We start from the raw sequence: 15,702 nt of genomic DNA, 5'->3' as shown, positions 1-15,702 counted from the left end.
AATGTTCATACATCATCAACCGGCAGCATAGAATATTCATACAAGAGAATATAATTATGTCCAGGAACTTATAACCCTAAAGGTCAATCAAAAGCATCTAATTCTTACACTTAATAGCAATGCCATATTCGTCTTAACATACTGCAAACCATCTGCCAAACACTGCGAAAAATCACAGAAAACTTGCTCGGGTTGTTCAGCTCCTCCCCCTAGTTCTTCGTCACATGTGCTACCTATCCCCGGCACTTAACCAGTCAGCTAAAACGGTCACTGGTCAGCATTCAACGACTGCATTCACCTATAGACAAATGAAACGAGGACGAATTCGCCAGTGTATCAGTCTGCTTAATTAGACTTAAGCAGACTATCAAACTCGCTGTAATTTTGACATCTTGGTTTTTTTTTAATTTATTTTATAAATAGATCCATAGAAAAATTTATGTACGAATAGATTTTTTTTACCGCACCAACGTCGTTGAATAGGATGGTGCCAATATCGTTGACACTGTCCTCCGGCCACACGAGCATAACATAATAACTTGGAGAATTGGTGCCGTCCTTTTCAACGATGAGGTTTGGCGCGATCAAAAAAAAGTTCATTCATACCATAAGTTTTTTTAGAGATCTATTTATAAAATAAGTTTAAAAAAAACTAAAATATCAAAATTCCAGCTCAAACTCATACTAGAAATAGAAATAGTAAAAATGCACCTTTTGAGCAGGGCTTTGATATCTTGTTTCAGCGCAGGGCTTTCAAGGAACCTATCCTCGCTGTCCGAAACATCCACCGTCGCGAGCTCAAAGTCGCCGCTGCCGCAGAGCTCGTTCCACTCGAACCACAGCTTCGACACCCGCTCTTTCTTGAAGGCGGTGCGGTGGTCCTCCTCCTCCGGCGAGCCGGCGGCGACGAGGCGGTAGCAGTACACCGGCCTGGACTGCCCCGGCCGGAACGCGCGCCCGATCGCCTGGCGCGTCACGGAGGGGTTCTCGTGGACGTCCAGGACGACGACGCGGGACGCGCCGACGAGGGAGATCCCCTCGCCGCACGCCTTGATGGAGCCGAAGAACACCCTGGCGTCCCGCGAGCCGTTGAACCTGCGGACCGCCCGCTCCCGCTGATCCTGCGTCGAGCCGCCGGTGACCCTGAAGGTGTGCACCTCCGGCTTCCATCCTTTCGTTCTCGCGACCAGCTTCTCCAGGAACAGCAGGGAACGCACGTACTGGCTGAACACGAGCACCTTCTCTCCCGTGGCCTCCGAGAGAGACAGCAGGTTGTGTATGAACTTGGCCTTCGCCCCGTCGTCGATGTCGATCCCGCAGATGACGGAGCCAATGTTGTTCTTGTAGGTGACATTTCCACCATCTTCGTCGGCTCTGTGGGCGTTCTTCAGGCATGGGTGAAGAGAGATGGCACTGCATTTCGAGCGCCTCGCGAATTTGTTTATCCCATCCAAGCCCTTGATCATCTCTTCCTGTTTGCTGCTCATGTTGAGGAAAACTGTGAAGTCCACAAGCCCAGGCAGCTCCTCCAGAAGCTGGCCTTGGTAGTAGTGAAGCACGTCTGCAGTTAGCTCACGAAGATTTTGGATGATCATCACTCTCATCTTGTCATTTCCATCTTTTTGGAGGTGTTCTTGAACCAGATCAAAGAAGTCCTTATCTGAGACATTCTTTGACCGTGCACTCTTCCCCAACAAGTCCACCTTGCTTAGTATGCGCTTCACTATTGCACGGGATCTGTTCATCTTCAGGAATTTGGGCCGGACAAGTTTCAAAATGTTGAAAACCTCCCTCACATGGTTCTGAAACAAGGTTCCTGAGAGGACCACTTTTCGAGGAGTTTGGATGTTTTCAAGTGAAGTGAGCAGGTCTGTTTCCTCGTTTCTTGGGGTGTGTCCTTCATCTAGAATGACAAGGCTTGGGACCTTCAGTAACTTCTCCTGGCACATGATGGCTTCTGTATCAGAACTGTGGTCAGAAACTATGCATGCAAATTGCTGATAGCCCAGCAACAGGATGCTTCTGCTGTCTTCCCACAATTTCAAAACTTTGAGCTGTTCAGACCGTTTATCAGCTTTGGAGGAGTAGAAATCATACAAAGGAACATCATCAACTTGCCAGCGGAGAAATTCGGTTCTCCATGTTGACAGTATTCCCTTGGGAAGAATAATCAATGGCCTTCCATCAGGGTATTTGGCTAGGAAGCTGTGGACAAAACTAATTATCAGAAAAGTCTTCCCGGAACCTGGTGCATGTGCTAGAATACAGCCACCAGGATTGTTCTCATCTGCCAAGTTCTTGATCAAGAAATTGAAACCTTCCACTTGGTGAGGTTTCATTTGCTGGGAATGTTGAGGGTGGATAGATAGTGCATCAGGAACCACTTTGAGAATAGCTCCAGGAGTATTGTTAATTGCATCCGCGTCACTAGAATTTCTGTGTTCTGAGGGGTGTGCTCTGTACGATTGCTTCCTCTGATGCATACAAGAGATAATGAGAAATATTTCAAAACGAAAGAAGAATATAGAAGGAATGAAATGTTCTTTTTAGATTCGAATGTTTGTAAAAGGGGGTGGGGCAAGGAGTTATTTATTTTAAATTAAACCAAATCCCAGTAAGATCATATTTTTTGCCGGGTCGGGCAGAAAGGCCAACCAAATTCATTAAGTTTAATAAGGAGTGATAATTACAGAAGTTTTTGACACAGGATGTCGATGGCAGGCAAAGTAGTATATCAGCTAGTTGACTGCAGGACAGCAGGCAAAGTATAACTAGTTGAATACTACTGTGCAGTAACTTTGAAAATATTATAAATTGTTTTTCAGTAATTATTAGTGGAATACTAAGAATAACTAAAGTAAAATATTTTGGGTCAGAAATTTCATACCTTTTTCCATTGGTATTCAAAAATATTTTCGATACATTGCTGGATTAGACCACAAATGCGACAAACAATCCCCAAATCATCTTTCATCAGGAAATCATGATGACAATCATCCTCCTCTTGTTCACAAGAATTCTCTGATGGGACAATATTATGATTGCTTCCAATGCTCTGGTGAAGTAAACTAAGTTAGCAAGCCTCTCAGCGAGAAACAAGTGCAAACCGTTAAATAAGCAAAGACTGAGGAAAATTGTTAAAAAGACGTAGTTGTAAACAAGAGGTAAACAGTGTTAAACCATAGAGAAAGCAAAGGCAGAAGGAGCAATGCTAAAATAAGACTCAGTTCCAGGGTGATGGTAAAGAACTAAAGACTAAAGAATAAAAATTTGTGTGTTCTGGAATGTGGATGACAAAGAGTTGGAAAGTGAGATAGAACAATCAGAACTTTCAAACAGCAGAATGGTACTCAAATTAAGGCATGTGCAATAACAATAACCTGTATGGGTTTTATGCAGTGAGAACAACCTCCTCAGTGTGCGCATGGAAAAATGTTTTAAAACCTCCCAGAAATAACTATCACACAAATAAGCTATCTAGGCAGTGAATCATAGAAGCAGCATGTTCTATCTTGATCGACAAACAACAAAAGAAGAGATCATGAGACTGTTGGAATAAAAGGATTCGATGATATACCTTCGAACATGCCATTGCTAGAGACATGTCCATCCAAAGTCCTTCCAGATCATCAACTGGGTTGCTGCTGTCATTTTGATTAATATTTCCATTGGTTAGTGACTGACTCTGCACTTCACAAGGTAATTCACCAGAATCAGCAATGGAGATGATCTCTTTCTTTAAGGTTTCTTTTATTTGGACACTTTCAGCTTCTCTTTCCTCTTTCCCTGTCTCCTCATGTCCACTCTATTGAGATACAAGAATGGCATCAAATAAATAATCTTCAGCAAACCAATAGTATATTTAAATTTGAAACAACACTGTTGTCATATTAGCATAAGTTTAGACAAACTTCATAATTTTAAGGCTGAAAAATATATCCATTGGTCATTGAAACTAATTAATTAGTAACCACCTCTGATAAGTTACTCCATCTAATCGAAGATATAAGTTATTTTGGGTAATCTTATGGCCGCCAACCACACATTTGAGTATTTGACCATTACTTTTTGTAGTTTTCTGTTTGTGAGATTTATAGTACAAGACAACAATTTGAAAGTAATTTTAGCGACATATTGCGACAAATATTAATCAAAGGCTTCAAACTTTGATTGTGCACACTCCAGAATGACTATATTTGGATCAGAGGTAGCATGCCATTCCATTTACCCACAATATGTATAAATACCTCTTAGTTCATAAATAGTTAAATATAAATATTGACATAAAATTTCAGGAATAGTTGAGCACACCTTGCTGTGAAAAGCATCGTTTATGTCCATACTATCCTTTCCTTTTTTAACTATTACTTGTGCTTCAGAGCTGATGTTTTCATTATCCAGCATGGTGATTTCCTGATGGTCGACGGGCTGCTCGGACATAACACCTTTTTGAATATAATTTGCACTTTGCTTGGAACCAGATGAATTTTCATCTGCAAAGGATGTAACACTGTCCTCATCAGAATCAACTAAAATTACGGTTACGTTAGCACCGATGCTGTCCACATTATCACAGGCACTGTCTGCAGCATCGTCTGCATCCAAGTCAACTGTAATAGGACAACTAGAGCTCCTCCCGTTTTGCCCAAGGCCAAGTTTTGCTTCTGATGAATTCTGTGGACTGGCATAAGGCAACTGGATAGGTACTTCTTGAAGCTTTTGTAGGGCGTTGATAAGTTCGAGCCGCTTCATACTGATCGCGTTGTAATCTCCCGTGGCACTCCCATACTTAAAGTCATTTAATTGCTCAAGAAACTGAAGGCACACAGTTCTGTTATGACTGACGATGCTTGACAGGGATTGGAGTAGCGATGAGCTACCACGCCGACTTTCATGCTTCTGCCTTTTGCATCTACCAGGACCCATCCTATGGGACACAAAGGCAAGAACTTTTAACGTTTTTTAAGAGAGCGCATAGTGCATGCATGATATTGCAATAACAAAATATTACTAAACTGAAGAAAAGAAAGCATGCAATTTTATTTATTTAAATATGAAGAAAAACAAAGGAATATGTCTACGTAACCCCAAACTATCTCAGATTGACTACTTAATAGTTTGGGGGGTTAAGTAGTCAACCTACGATAATTTGGGGGTTATACAAACTTCGATCATATTTACTACCAACAAAACCCCATCTTTCTGCTCTGAATCGAATCCATCTATTCAAATATGAGACTGCTCTGATCGTGTCTGCTTGCAACTCGCAGATAGCGCTTGCGACAAATGCCACAACCTAAAAAGATCGACCTGAGGGACTAAAGTTAAAATTAGAACTCGGGTTCTTTTTTTTTTCAGGAATACACAAAAGATTTGCGTATCTTTGTATCAAGACAAACAAAAGTTGCAGGACACAGGAAAGCAAAATACAGGGAAGGAGAGAGAGAGAGAGAGGGGGGGGGGGCGACACTGAAGAGGCCTGTTCTCGCGATGCAGGCTGGGCGACCGAGATGAGCTCCGGCCGCAAGCAGAGTTGAGGGACGTTTGCTAGAACTAGGTTCTTCGATGCTTGTTCCACAAAAAGGAAATGCCTAACTACTCTCATAAAAATAAGAAAGAAAAACACAAATGTCCAAGAAGACCACTAAAATAAACGTGCATCAAATGGGAAAAGGGCAAGGGTAAATGTGGTGAGAATGAAGAACTATCATCCGTGAAGGTGAAAAAAAAACTGATGAGGCACTGTGACTCTGAGAAATGCAGAAGAAACTCACATAGCTTCCTGTTGGGCCTAGCGATCTCTCGGAGAGACGAAGGAATCTGAAGAGCCTTTGTGTCTTTGTGAGAACTTGCTGCTATGAGGGGGAGAAACTGCTTCTTCAGCTGAACTAGTATATATATATATGGCATACATATACACTTAACTTTCTTCAGTTGGGACCCACGTTGTGGGACATGCGTGTCAGAGAGGAACCAACATGGGTTATTCCCAAATTAAAAGTGGATTAACCTATTAAGCTGACCTGAAAGCTGAGAAGATCCCAACGGTTCGCCTTCCGGTGTCCCATAATCCCACTGCGGAGTCCACTCCGTTTCACCATGTAAGTCTTTCTGATATAGCCTAGATTCATATGTATGCTAATGAATTTAAGTAAGTCTAAAAAAATTTACAATACGAAACAGAGGTAGTTGTTTGGTTGATTTGGAGGGTGTGGTACTGTGGTGGGGGTGGGACTGACTCTTCTGCGGCTTCAACTTTAGAAAAATTAGAAAAATTACAAGAATATCATTATAATTTTACAAAATCAAGATATGTCATTCTGAGTCACATGTCACTGACTTATGTGGTATCCATATGTCATTGAGATACTAATGACATATCTCTAATTTTGTAAAATTATAATGGAACAGCAGTAAATTTCCCTTCAACTTTTTGTCGTAGAACCGTGCCTCCTCCCCTCCGTCCACAGTCACACAAGAGGCCGCCGACTCATGGAACATAGCATGTAGCAACGAAGAGATTTATCGGCGGATACTTTATCTCGTAATCTATTCTGAAAATAAAGAATTTGGGAGAGAAAATATTGTTTCAGCATAGAGTACATACCATCCTTTGAAAATATAGCATTATTCATATTAAATATGGATGTTCTCTCTCATTCCCCTATATCTCTATATCCAATTATAAGAGAATATAAGAAAAATAACATGAGATGATGTTGTTGAAAAATATTAGTAATAATTGATTGATATGAATATATAATCTATTTTGGATGATTATCCAAATGATAATGTAGATAAGTTGTTGGGATACTTTAACAACAAGTCCAGCAAATCATTTTTCCTATCATCCATCCTATAAATAGATTATGTGAAAGAGAAAAGGGTTCTCGCAGGTCATCTATCTAATCATTCATATTAGAAAGAGAAACTCTAAATATTTCTCTCTCTTCCGTATCTAGAATAGAGCGATAATATAAGAGAATATGGTTGTAAATATTAATAAAATACATATAGATAATATAATATGGATAATCTATTGGAGTGACAACTGATATGAATAAATAGTATATTTTGGATGATCATCCAAATGACAACATAGATGATAAAATCTGGATAAACTGTAATATGAATTATATGAATAGATAATATATTTTGGATGATTATCCAAATGACAATATAGATGATAAAATCTAGATATACTGTAATATGAATTATGTAATATGTGTGATCTGTTGGATTATACACAGACATTGAGGAGTAATCTTTTGTTATAGTTACTCAAACGAAGATATAGATGAGCTTTGGCCAATGGGCATGCTTTAATCATCTCATACCCAATTTATTAAATAGATGATAGACAGTAAACTATTCTAACAATTTCTCCGACCCATCTTCATTTGTAGCCACCATCACCGCAAATGATAACACAAAGTTATTTCGGGTAGTTGATATTTATTAATAAAATATAGTTAAGTGTGATATGAAGAAGGCAATATAGATGATTTTTTATAGTACAAATAAATATGAATGATGAATCTTTTTTAATGGTTATTCAAATAAAAATATGAGCTGTTACGCGTGCTCTAACCCTCCGTAGTCGACGTTGGGATTGTAGTGATCTCTTTTATTATAACAGAGGGAGTATGTGCCATGTTGAACATATTAGCCTATTTAGTCTTAGTTGAACCAACTGTCATTTCCTCTAACCAATTGGCAAGTCTGATATTATAATTACTACCTCAACTCCAAATATATAAGCATTTATATGTTGTTTAGTCAAGATTAAAGTTGAAAAGAAAGTATTATAGTGTTATTTAATAAATAGGTAATTGACATGTGGGAAGGTGGGTGAGAAGGTAGACGATGATAAAATGGGAATAATCTTGAATACAAGGTGATTGATGTGACAAATAATCTTAATAATAAGGTTATAAGTGATTATATTATGGGACAAGATTCAATGACACCAATGCTTAACAAATGGAGTATAACGAATGTTATTGTTTTCCATATTATGGCTCATTAAAAAATAACTTAACTCTATTGTAATGTCGGTATGTCCACATCATCAAATCATTCTCAGAGGTTATTTGAATAGGGAAGAGGGTAAAATAATCGGTTTACTACTTCTGTGGTTAAGTGGATCACCACAAATACTTCATGGGTTTAGTAGATTTGTTTTCTTTTTGCCTATTCACGTGCTTATAGAACTTGTCCTAAAATAATGGATCACTTTATTATTTATATGCCAAATTATAAGGAGGAGGAAATAATCTGGAGACCCTTAGGCCGTGTTTGGCATGGGTTGGAAACTTATCCCCTGTCACATAACATCGAGTGATTGATTAACATATAATTAATTAAGTATTAGTAAAAAAACTTTAAAATTGTTACTATATTTTTTAAAAGCAACATTCATACATATTTTTTTTCAAAAAACATATCATTTAGCGGTTTGGAAAACAAATACTCGGAAAACGAGGGATCAGAAGTTGAGATAACCTTTATCAAACATAATTTTATTAAATTATATATGGTAGAAGTTGAGGTAACCAAAGAAACCAAACAAATTAGCATTTGGGCACAAACAAAAATTTCATGCAAATATAATAGATAAATAAATTGATTGATATATTAAAAAATTTCAAGCGATTGACAAATAGCAAACCTGTAAATTTTAATATGAGGTGATTGAAAAAACTAGGACTTTGAGCATGATCCAAGATAAGATGGTAAAAAAGAATGAATGACATGTGGTAAATTAAATGAACTTTTTTACCATCCTTGAAAAAATATATTAAGATACCACCCTTTTAGTGTAAAAAGTGTGGTAACTTGTGTCTTGAGGTATTAAAAATTTATACTAAAATTCTTGGTACCTTGAGATACTTTTCAAGGATGGTAAAAACACTCAAATTAAATAGTTTCTAAAACAGTTATCTACTTTGGATAAATTTCGAATCCAAACTTATTTTGCGACGTACAGGAGCACAGAAGCAGTATAAACTATTTTCAACTTGTCAGCACAGTACATTTTCAACTTGATCTTGATGTGCCTGAAACTTGTGTGGTTTCTGGGCTAGGTTCCCGCCTCTTGTTTGCTCGATCGTCTTCACCATCCGCCTTGCGTTTCTCCGCGACGCCCTGCTGCTGCTGCTGCGAGGCCATCTTTTTCGCGCGCGTCGCCGCCATCTGCTGATGGTACAACTGACGCCACGCCGGCGACGTGGCCTTGTTCATGTGCATGTCGACGAACCTCTGAAGCAGCACAGCCCCGCCGGCTTCAAGGGCGCCCCGCCCGATCTCTTTGGCTCGATCGATGAAGAAGTCCAAGATCGCGTCCATGAACCTCTTGCAGGGGGAGTCGCTCAGCAGCCCGTCGTATATCTTACGCAGGAAAGCTGTGTACTTCTCGTCGTACCTGCCGCCGCCGGCCGCGACGAGGCTGCAGAGCGCGTCCGCCGGCGAGCCCTGCTGGGCCATGCACAGCGAGAGGAAGTCCCGCTCCACGCGGTTGAACGCCGGGCCGAAGTTGACGCGGGCGCCGTCGCGGTGGAACGCGATGCTGAGGCGGTCGTGCGCGAGCGCCGCCGCGTGCGCGTCCGGGAAGGCGCCGACGCAGCGGGTTCTGGTCGCGTCGACGGGGTCGGCCACGCTGGCCGCCCATTTGCCCGTGACGCTGTCCTGCTGCACGCCGATGTAGCGGATCTGTATGGCTCGCGCCTGCGGCCGCGGTGGCGTCGCGGCGGCGGCGGTGGAGGGGGCGGATGATGTCGGAGCCTGAGAGGGTGGCGGCGCCATGGTGCGTGCTGGTGGTGCTCCTGCTACCCCGGTGTTCGGCAATGACGCATGAGGATAAGTGGTCTGGATCGGGACCTCGATTGCACGATAGCTCGTCGGAGCGGGGTGCCTTGCCATTGGTGTTCTCTGTAGCTGCGGCGGCGCGTGAGGATTCCCGGTCGGAGTTTGGATCGTCGGAACACCAGGCGACATTGCCATTGACGGAACTCCCTGAGCTCTTGGTGCCTGAGGTATCGTAGGCATCATGGAGACCCCAGTTGGGAAAGAGCTCGTCGGAAGGGCTGGCCTCGTCGGCGCTCCCTGCGTGCGTTGCAACGGCGCGCGAGGCGTCATGGAGGGAACGGTGACTGTCGTATGAGAGCTCCTCGGAACCGTAGCCGCCGCCATTGCAGCTCGCGCTCCCCGCATCTGCTTCTGTGGAAACGATGCGCGAGGCCTCGCGGTCGGGATGCCGGCCACAGCCGTGTGAGAGTTCCTTGGACCAGCCGGCACCATTCCAGCCTGCGGAGCTCCCTGCATTGGTGGCGCCGGCGAGGGAGCGCTCTCGGCCGCAGTGGCAGCACCGGGAGCGCCAAAGCTCACGGGACGCGGCACGCCGGTCATCCATGGCCCGTTCTGCTGGGGCGCGGAAGGCGAAGGACCCCACGAGGTGGTAGCAGAAGCACCGGAAGCCCCGAGGCTCGCCGGCCGCGGCACGCCAGCCATCGGTGGCGCGTTCTGCACGGACGGGGAAGGCGACGGACCCCTCACGGTGGTAAAACCAGCGCCGGAAGCGCCGCCGGTCATCGGTGGTGCGTGCTGCATTTGCCGAGAAGGCGTTTGAGGCGGCGTCCCGGCCGTCGGAGCACCGGCACGGGAACGGGCACCGGCACCGGGAGCATAGAGCGCCGCCATGTGGAAGGTACCAACTAGATCACGAAACGCTGAAGCCGAGTTGGAAACTTAAAGCCGGAGAAGTTTCGTCGGAGCCGAGATGATCTCTCTCAGAGTCAGAGTCAGAGTTGGAGAGAGAGACCGAGATCGTCAGTCCGCCATGGATTCGGATTCGAGTTCTTGCTCTGCACGCCGGAAGCCGCGCGGCCCGCGCCACCGTGAGCAGGCGTTATGTCCAGACGAAGGCGTATTCTGGAATAACGTTTTGGTAGCCCTATTTAAATTATATGGAATACGTATCCCTTTTGTGAATACGGTTTTAAGGGCTTTTGCTGAGTGTTCCGCTCGCAGTCCCACCTCGAGTCAGGAAATGGCGATTCCCAGTCGCCTCGCTCGCCTCCCCGCCGCCGCCGGAAGCACCAAACGCTCGACCGGAGGTGTCTCCGTCGGCCTCGGTGGGAGTGCCGGGAGGCCCTCAACGGCCGAACTAGCCGCTGCCGCGACGGCCGCCGCGGCCGCCAGTCGCGCCTCCGAATGTCAGTCCCTCCTCCTCCGCATGTCGCGCCGCCGCGGCGCCTGCCGTCGCGAGATCGTCTCCTCCCTCCTCGCCTCCTCTCCCACCCCGCAGCCGCAGGTCTTTGACCTCCTGATCCGCACCTACACCCAGTCTTGCAAGCCCCGCGAGGCCTTCGAGGCCTTCCGCCTCATCCTCGACCACGGCGTTCCCGTCCCCGCCGCCGCCTCCAACGCCCTGCTCGCCGCCCTCTCCCGCGCCGGATGGCCCCATCTCGCTGCGGACGCCTACCGCCTCGTCCTCTCCTCCAACTCCGAGGTAAACACATACACGCTTAACATAATGGTCCACAACTACTGCAAAACCCTGGAGTTCGATAAGGTTGGCGCGGTCATCTCCGACATGGAGAAGAGATGCGTATTTCCAGATGTGGTTACACATAATGTGATGGTTGATGCTAGATTTCGCGCGGGGGACGCGGAGGCAGCAATGGCGTTGGTTGACTCAATGGTTAACAAAGGGCTAAAACCTGGGATTGTGACATATATTTCGGTGTTGAAGGGGTTGTGTAGGAATGGGATGTGGGATAAAGCCAGGGAAGTGTTCAGAGAAATGGACGAATTTGGGGTTGTGCTGGATGTTCGGAGTTTTAACATTCTGATTGGGGGATTTTGTAGAGCTGGGGAGATTGAGGCGGCGATGAAGTTTTATAAGGAGATGCGGCGGCGTGGGATTACACCAGATGTGGTGAGCTTTAGTTGTTTAATTGGATTGTTTGCAAGGAGGGGGAAGATGGACTATGCGGCGGCATACTTGAGGGAGATGAGGTGCTTTGGATTGGTACCTGATGGGGTGATTTACACCATGGTAATAGGTGGATTTTGTAGGGCTGGGTCAATGACGGATGCACTAAGAGTTAGGGATGAAATGGTTGGCTGTGGATGTTTGCCAGATGTGGTAACTTACAATACTTTGTTGAATGGGCTTTGTAAAGAGCGCAGATTGTTAGATGCAGAGGAGCTGTTGAATGAGATGAGGGAGAGGGAGGTTGAACCAGATTTATGCACGTTCACAACTTTGATTCATGGGTATTGCAAAGAGGGTAAAGTAGAAAAGGCGCTGCAACTCTTTGACACAATGTTGCACCAGCGTTTGAGGCCAGACATAGTGACATATAATACTTTGATTGACGGAATGTGCAGACAAGGTGATCTTGGCAAAGCTAATGATCTCTGGGATGATATGCATTCTCATGAAATCTTCCCCAATCATGTTACGTACAGTATCCTGATAGACAGCCACTGTGAGAAGGGACAAGTCGAAGATGCGTTTGGTTTTTTGGATGAAATGATAAGTAAGGGCATTTTGCCAAACATCATGACATATAATTCCATCATTAAGGGCTATTGCCGGTCAGGAAATACTTCAAAGGGACAGAAGTTTTTGCAAAGGATGATGCATGAGAAGGTGTCACCTGACTTAATTACTTACAATACCCTAATCCATGGGTATATTAAAGAAGATAAGATACATGATGCTTTTAAGTTGCTTAACGTGATGGAGAAGGAAAAGGTTCAACCAGATGTTGTCACATATAATATGCTCATAAATGGGTTTTCTGTACAGGGTAATGTGCAACAAGCTGGTTGGGTTTTTGAGAAAATGCGTGAGAGAGGAATTAAACCAGATAGATATACTTACATGTCTATGATGAATGGTCATGTCACAGCTGGCAACTCGAAAGAGGCATTTCAGCTTCATGATGAGATGCTTCAAAGAGGGTTTGTTCCTGATGACAACTTCTGAGGCTGCTCATCATCTTCTTTATTGGATTCTGTAGAACCATTGGACAAATTCGGAAAAAGAAGTGCAGGCATGGTGCAATTGTGAATATTCAGGATTCTGTTGAAACATATACCTTTGGATTTGAAGGTAAGGAATCTTAATATTCTGCAGTTGGTACTATAACATCTTCTAGCTCTTCATGCCACACTTCTACTTATTGACCAGCTATGATAAATGATGCCTAGTTTTCTATTTTGAGTATGACTTGAGAAGATGTAGTGATATCCATTTTCTGACCAACAAGAAGCTAAACATCTACTGAAGTATTTGTTCTCTTGATAACAATGGTGCTGGTTTGAGCTAGTTTTTTTTTATTTTTTTACCTTATTTGCACTCTATCCTTGAATCCCTCTACAATTTTGGTTGAGATTTTGTTCCATCATACTGACTTGTAATTTCCACAGGCTGCTGGTTAATTTTGTGGATGTTTCTCCCATCAGGTAGTCCAAGAAAAGAAAGAGTGTTCCACATAAGTGTCCTTTTGGGAGTGCTTTCTTCCGTGAAGACCCAGGAATATGCTGTTAGGGATGGTGCTTTTGTTTTCAGGGCACTGGAGAAGTCAAGTACACCTTTAAATTTTCAGGTGCTCTTCTAACCATATTCATGTTTCTTCCTCTCTCTCTAAAGAATAAGTCGTGCTTCCTCCTTTCTTAATATGCCTTATTTCTGTGGTAGAACATCGTCTAGTCCCACAGTGATCAGAATCACCTTTTCAAATTTGCAAAGCTGTTATTCTCACTTGTATTAATTACTTGTCTACACTTCAGTTGATTGCTCCTGTTCAGGGTCGAGAAGTTTGGGAGATCACTGAAAAATCCTACTTGAGTAGTAGTACACGAAGCATCATTATGCATGACAGTATGAGGTATCTACACTATACAGATTCCATAATGATCTGTGAAGTTATTTGCTATCAGTGAATCCTCACTTTGTCAAATCCTCTATGTAGCACAGGATCATTGGAGTCAAACGAAACAAGAGCATGACAGTAAGAAAGGAACTTTTAGTTTTCCCACCAAATCTAATCCTATTGCATTCCCTATTTGCTACGTTTACTTGACCTTAAACTCTGGAGCATTCCCCGTGCTCTTCTTGATAAAAAAAACTCACTCTGAACTTCTGAAGATGTTTCTTTTAGGATGCAATAATACAAATAGATGGGTACTGCTTGCTAAGGAGTCATAACTGAATCAACAGAACGTGATTGCTACGATCAGAAGGAAACGGTGAGTGTGTTCATGAAAAGGTATTGCTTTATTTCATATTCACAGTAATTCTCAAGAATGTCATATCAGAAAGAAGAATTGAATTGGTTGTAGAGGGTATAAAAATCCCCTTAAAGAATAAGCTCCAGATGAGCATGAAAAAGAACAGCAAACAAAGAAAAGAATGAATATTCTACATGTACATGTCTAAAAAGCATTTATGGTGTTTGGCATCTTCCTCCAGGATTGTTGGGATCATTGGTGCACCCAGATGCACCTGGGTGTGCTGAAGTTAAGAACACCGAGCTTCCCTGCCGTGGCTGCGCTCTCGCTCCCAGCAGTCTGGACGCATTGCTGATGTTGATTGTGGCGCTGAAGATCAGCAAGAAAACGAGAGCCAGAGGCAGGACTTGTTGTCTTCTGATTCTGATCATCGTGATTGACCTGGCGATATCTTCTGAACTTGCTGTGTGGAATTGCCGAATTGGGTCGAAGTTTATATACTGCGGGGCAACACGTTCATGCTGTATAAAATTTATCATGCTGTGTGCCTCTGCGTGACTGCGTGTTGGTTCCTTGTGTGCCAAGCTTCGATGTGCCTAATCGTCTAATCGACGGCTCGACGCGGACGCGCCGTGTGCCCTTGCCCCTTTGTAGCGCGGTCAACTGCGAAGACAAGTCGTCACGTGGTGTAATGCAAAGTAAAACCCCTTCACCTTTGCATAGGAGTTTCGTGGGTTGAATTCACACGATTTTGGGTTTTCGTTGATATGCTTTTCAAGCTCTAAAAATGGTGCATATTATGTAAAACTTTGAATTAGTTAATTTAATCATTTATACCTTCAAATAGCCATCACAAAAATCTAAAGATCTTATGAAAAAGAATCAACACCACTTTTTTCAGATTTAAAATACGGAGTACTGCTACACCATTTCATACTGTTTCCTTCATAGGAAATTTCTGTCGCAGTTCAAAACCGGCTGGGATAGTCAGCTTCATCTTTTATCTTTTGCTTATACTTATAAGCCAAATTTTAAATTTAAAGTTGATTTTAAGGTTTTTTCATCGTAGTTTATTTTTTCATTGGTTTTTCAATTTGCTTTGAACGTATATATAAAAGTTTTGTTTATAAATATATTATTTGATTTTCTTCATTAAAAAGCGAAAAATAAACCACTGTCAATCGTCAATCTGTCAAAACGGTTTCGTACCCTCCAAGGCTCAGCGGACGATGTCCAGGGAACGCGAAATTCTGTTGTTTTCATTGCAAACTTCAGGGTGACTCGAGGCCTAAATGAGCCTAATGTAGCCCATTTAAATTTACTTATGGGCCTTTGAGCAGTTGGGCTCGAAAGCCCAGCGCTCTCACATGAGGTAGATCGCTCGAGAGTCGAGCGCGCGCTCAGAACCAAAAAAGTTCGAAAACCATCTGGAAAAGGACGAAAACCTCCCGCCCCTTC

The 15,702-nt window shown here is 43.4% G+C and overlaps 2 protein-coding genes across 6 annotated transcripts; one reads left to right on the top strand and one right to left on the bottom strand.

The window, feature by feature from the left end:
• LOC102718533 (protein CHROMATIN REMODELING 35-like) lies at positions 1-5,852 on the bottom strand. The gene is made up of 6 exons (XM_015834952.1): positions 5,775-5,852; positions 4,312-4,927; positions 3,578-3,805; positions 2,888-3,055; positions 712-2,474; positions 1-298 (listed from the first exon to the last, which is right to left on the bottom strand). Coding segments are annotated over exons 1-6 (2,781 nt in total). The 5' UTR covers positions 5,777-5,852; the 3' UTR covers positions 1-294.
• Positions 5,853-11,047: 5,195 nt separating this feature from the next.
• On the top strand, positions 11,048-14,988 carry LOC102718254 (pentatricopeptide repeat-containing protein At5g01110). Of its 5 annotated transcripts, none has more exons than XM_015834783.2 (6): positions 11,048-13,123; positions 13,477-13,619; positions 13,804-13,901; positions 13,986-14,024; positions 14,175-14,262; positions 14,486-14,988. In XM_015834783.2, exon 1 carries the CDS (start codon positions 11,048-11,050, stop codon positions 12,995-12,997), a length of 1,950 nt encoding a protein of 649 aa, XP_015690269.2. In that variant the 3' UTR covers positions 12,998-13,123; positions 13,477-13,619; positions 13,804-13,901; positions 13,986-14,024; positions 14,175-14,262; positions 14,486-14,988. The 5 variants fall into 5 exon arrangements, with proteins under 5 accessions (XP_015690269.2, XP_015690271.2, XP_015690267.2 ...); XM_015834785.2 differs by having other exon boundaries at positions 13,441-13,619; positions 13,991-14,024; XM_015834781.2 differs by having other exon boundaries at positions 13,441-13,619.
• The last annotated feature ends 714 nt before the right edge of the window (positions 14,989-15,702 follow it).

The sequence above is a fragment of the Oryza brachyantha genome, chromosome 3 (assembly GCF_000231095.2).
Source record: "Oryza brachyantha chromosome 3, ObraRS2, whole genome shotgun sequence".
NCBI lineage: Eukaryota > Viridiplantae > Streptophyta > Magnoliopsida > Poales > Poaceae > Oryza > Oryza brachyantha.
Note: the sequence above shows the minus strand (reverse complement) of the source record. Positions and strands in the feature narration are given on the sequence as shown.

What these genes read in the sequence shown, in the direction of transcription:
- LOC102718533 (XM_015834952.1), bottom strand. An exon ending in ACGATGCTTTTCACAGCAAG is followed by an intron (nt 3,806 to 4,311) that starts GTGTGCTCAACT and finishes GTATCTCAATAG; the next exon opens with AGTGGACATGAGGAGACAGG. An exon ending in TAGCAATGGCATGTTCGAAG is followed by an intron (nt 3,056 to 3,577) that starts GTATATCATCGA and finishes TTACTTCACCAG; the next exon opens with AGCATTGGAAGCAATCATAA.
- LOC102718254 (XM_015834783.2), top strand. Translation starts at nt 11,048, where the DNA reads ATGGCGATTCCCAGTCGCCTCGCTCGCCTCCCCGCCGCCGCCGGAAGC.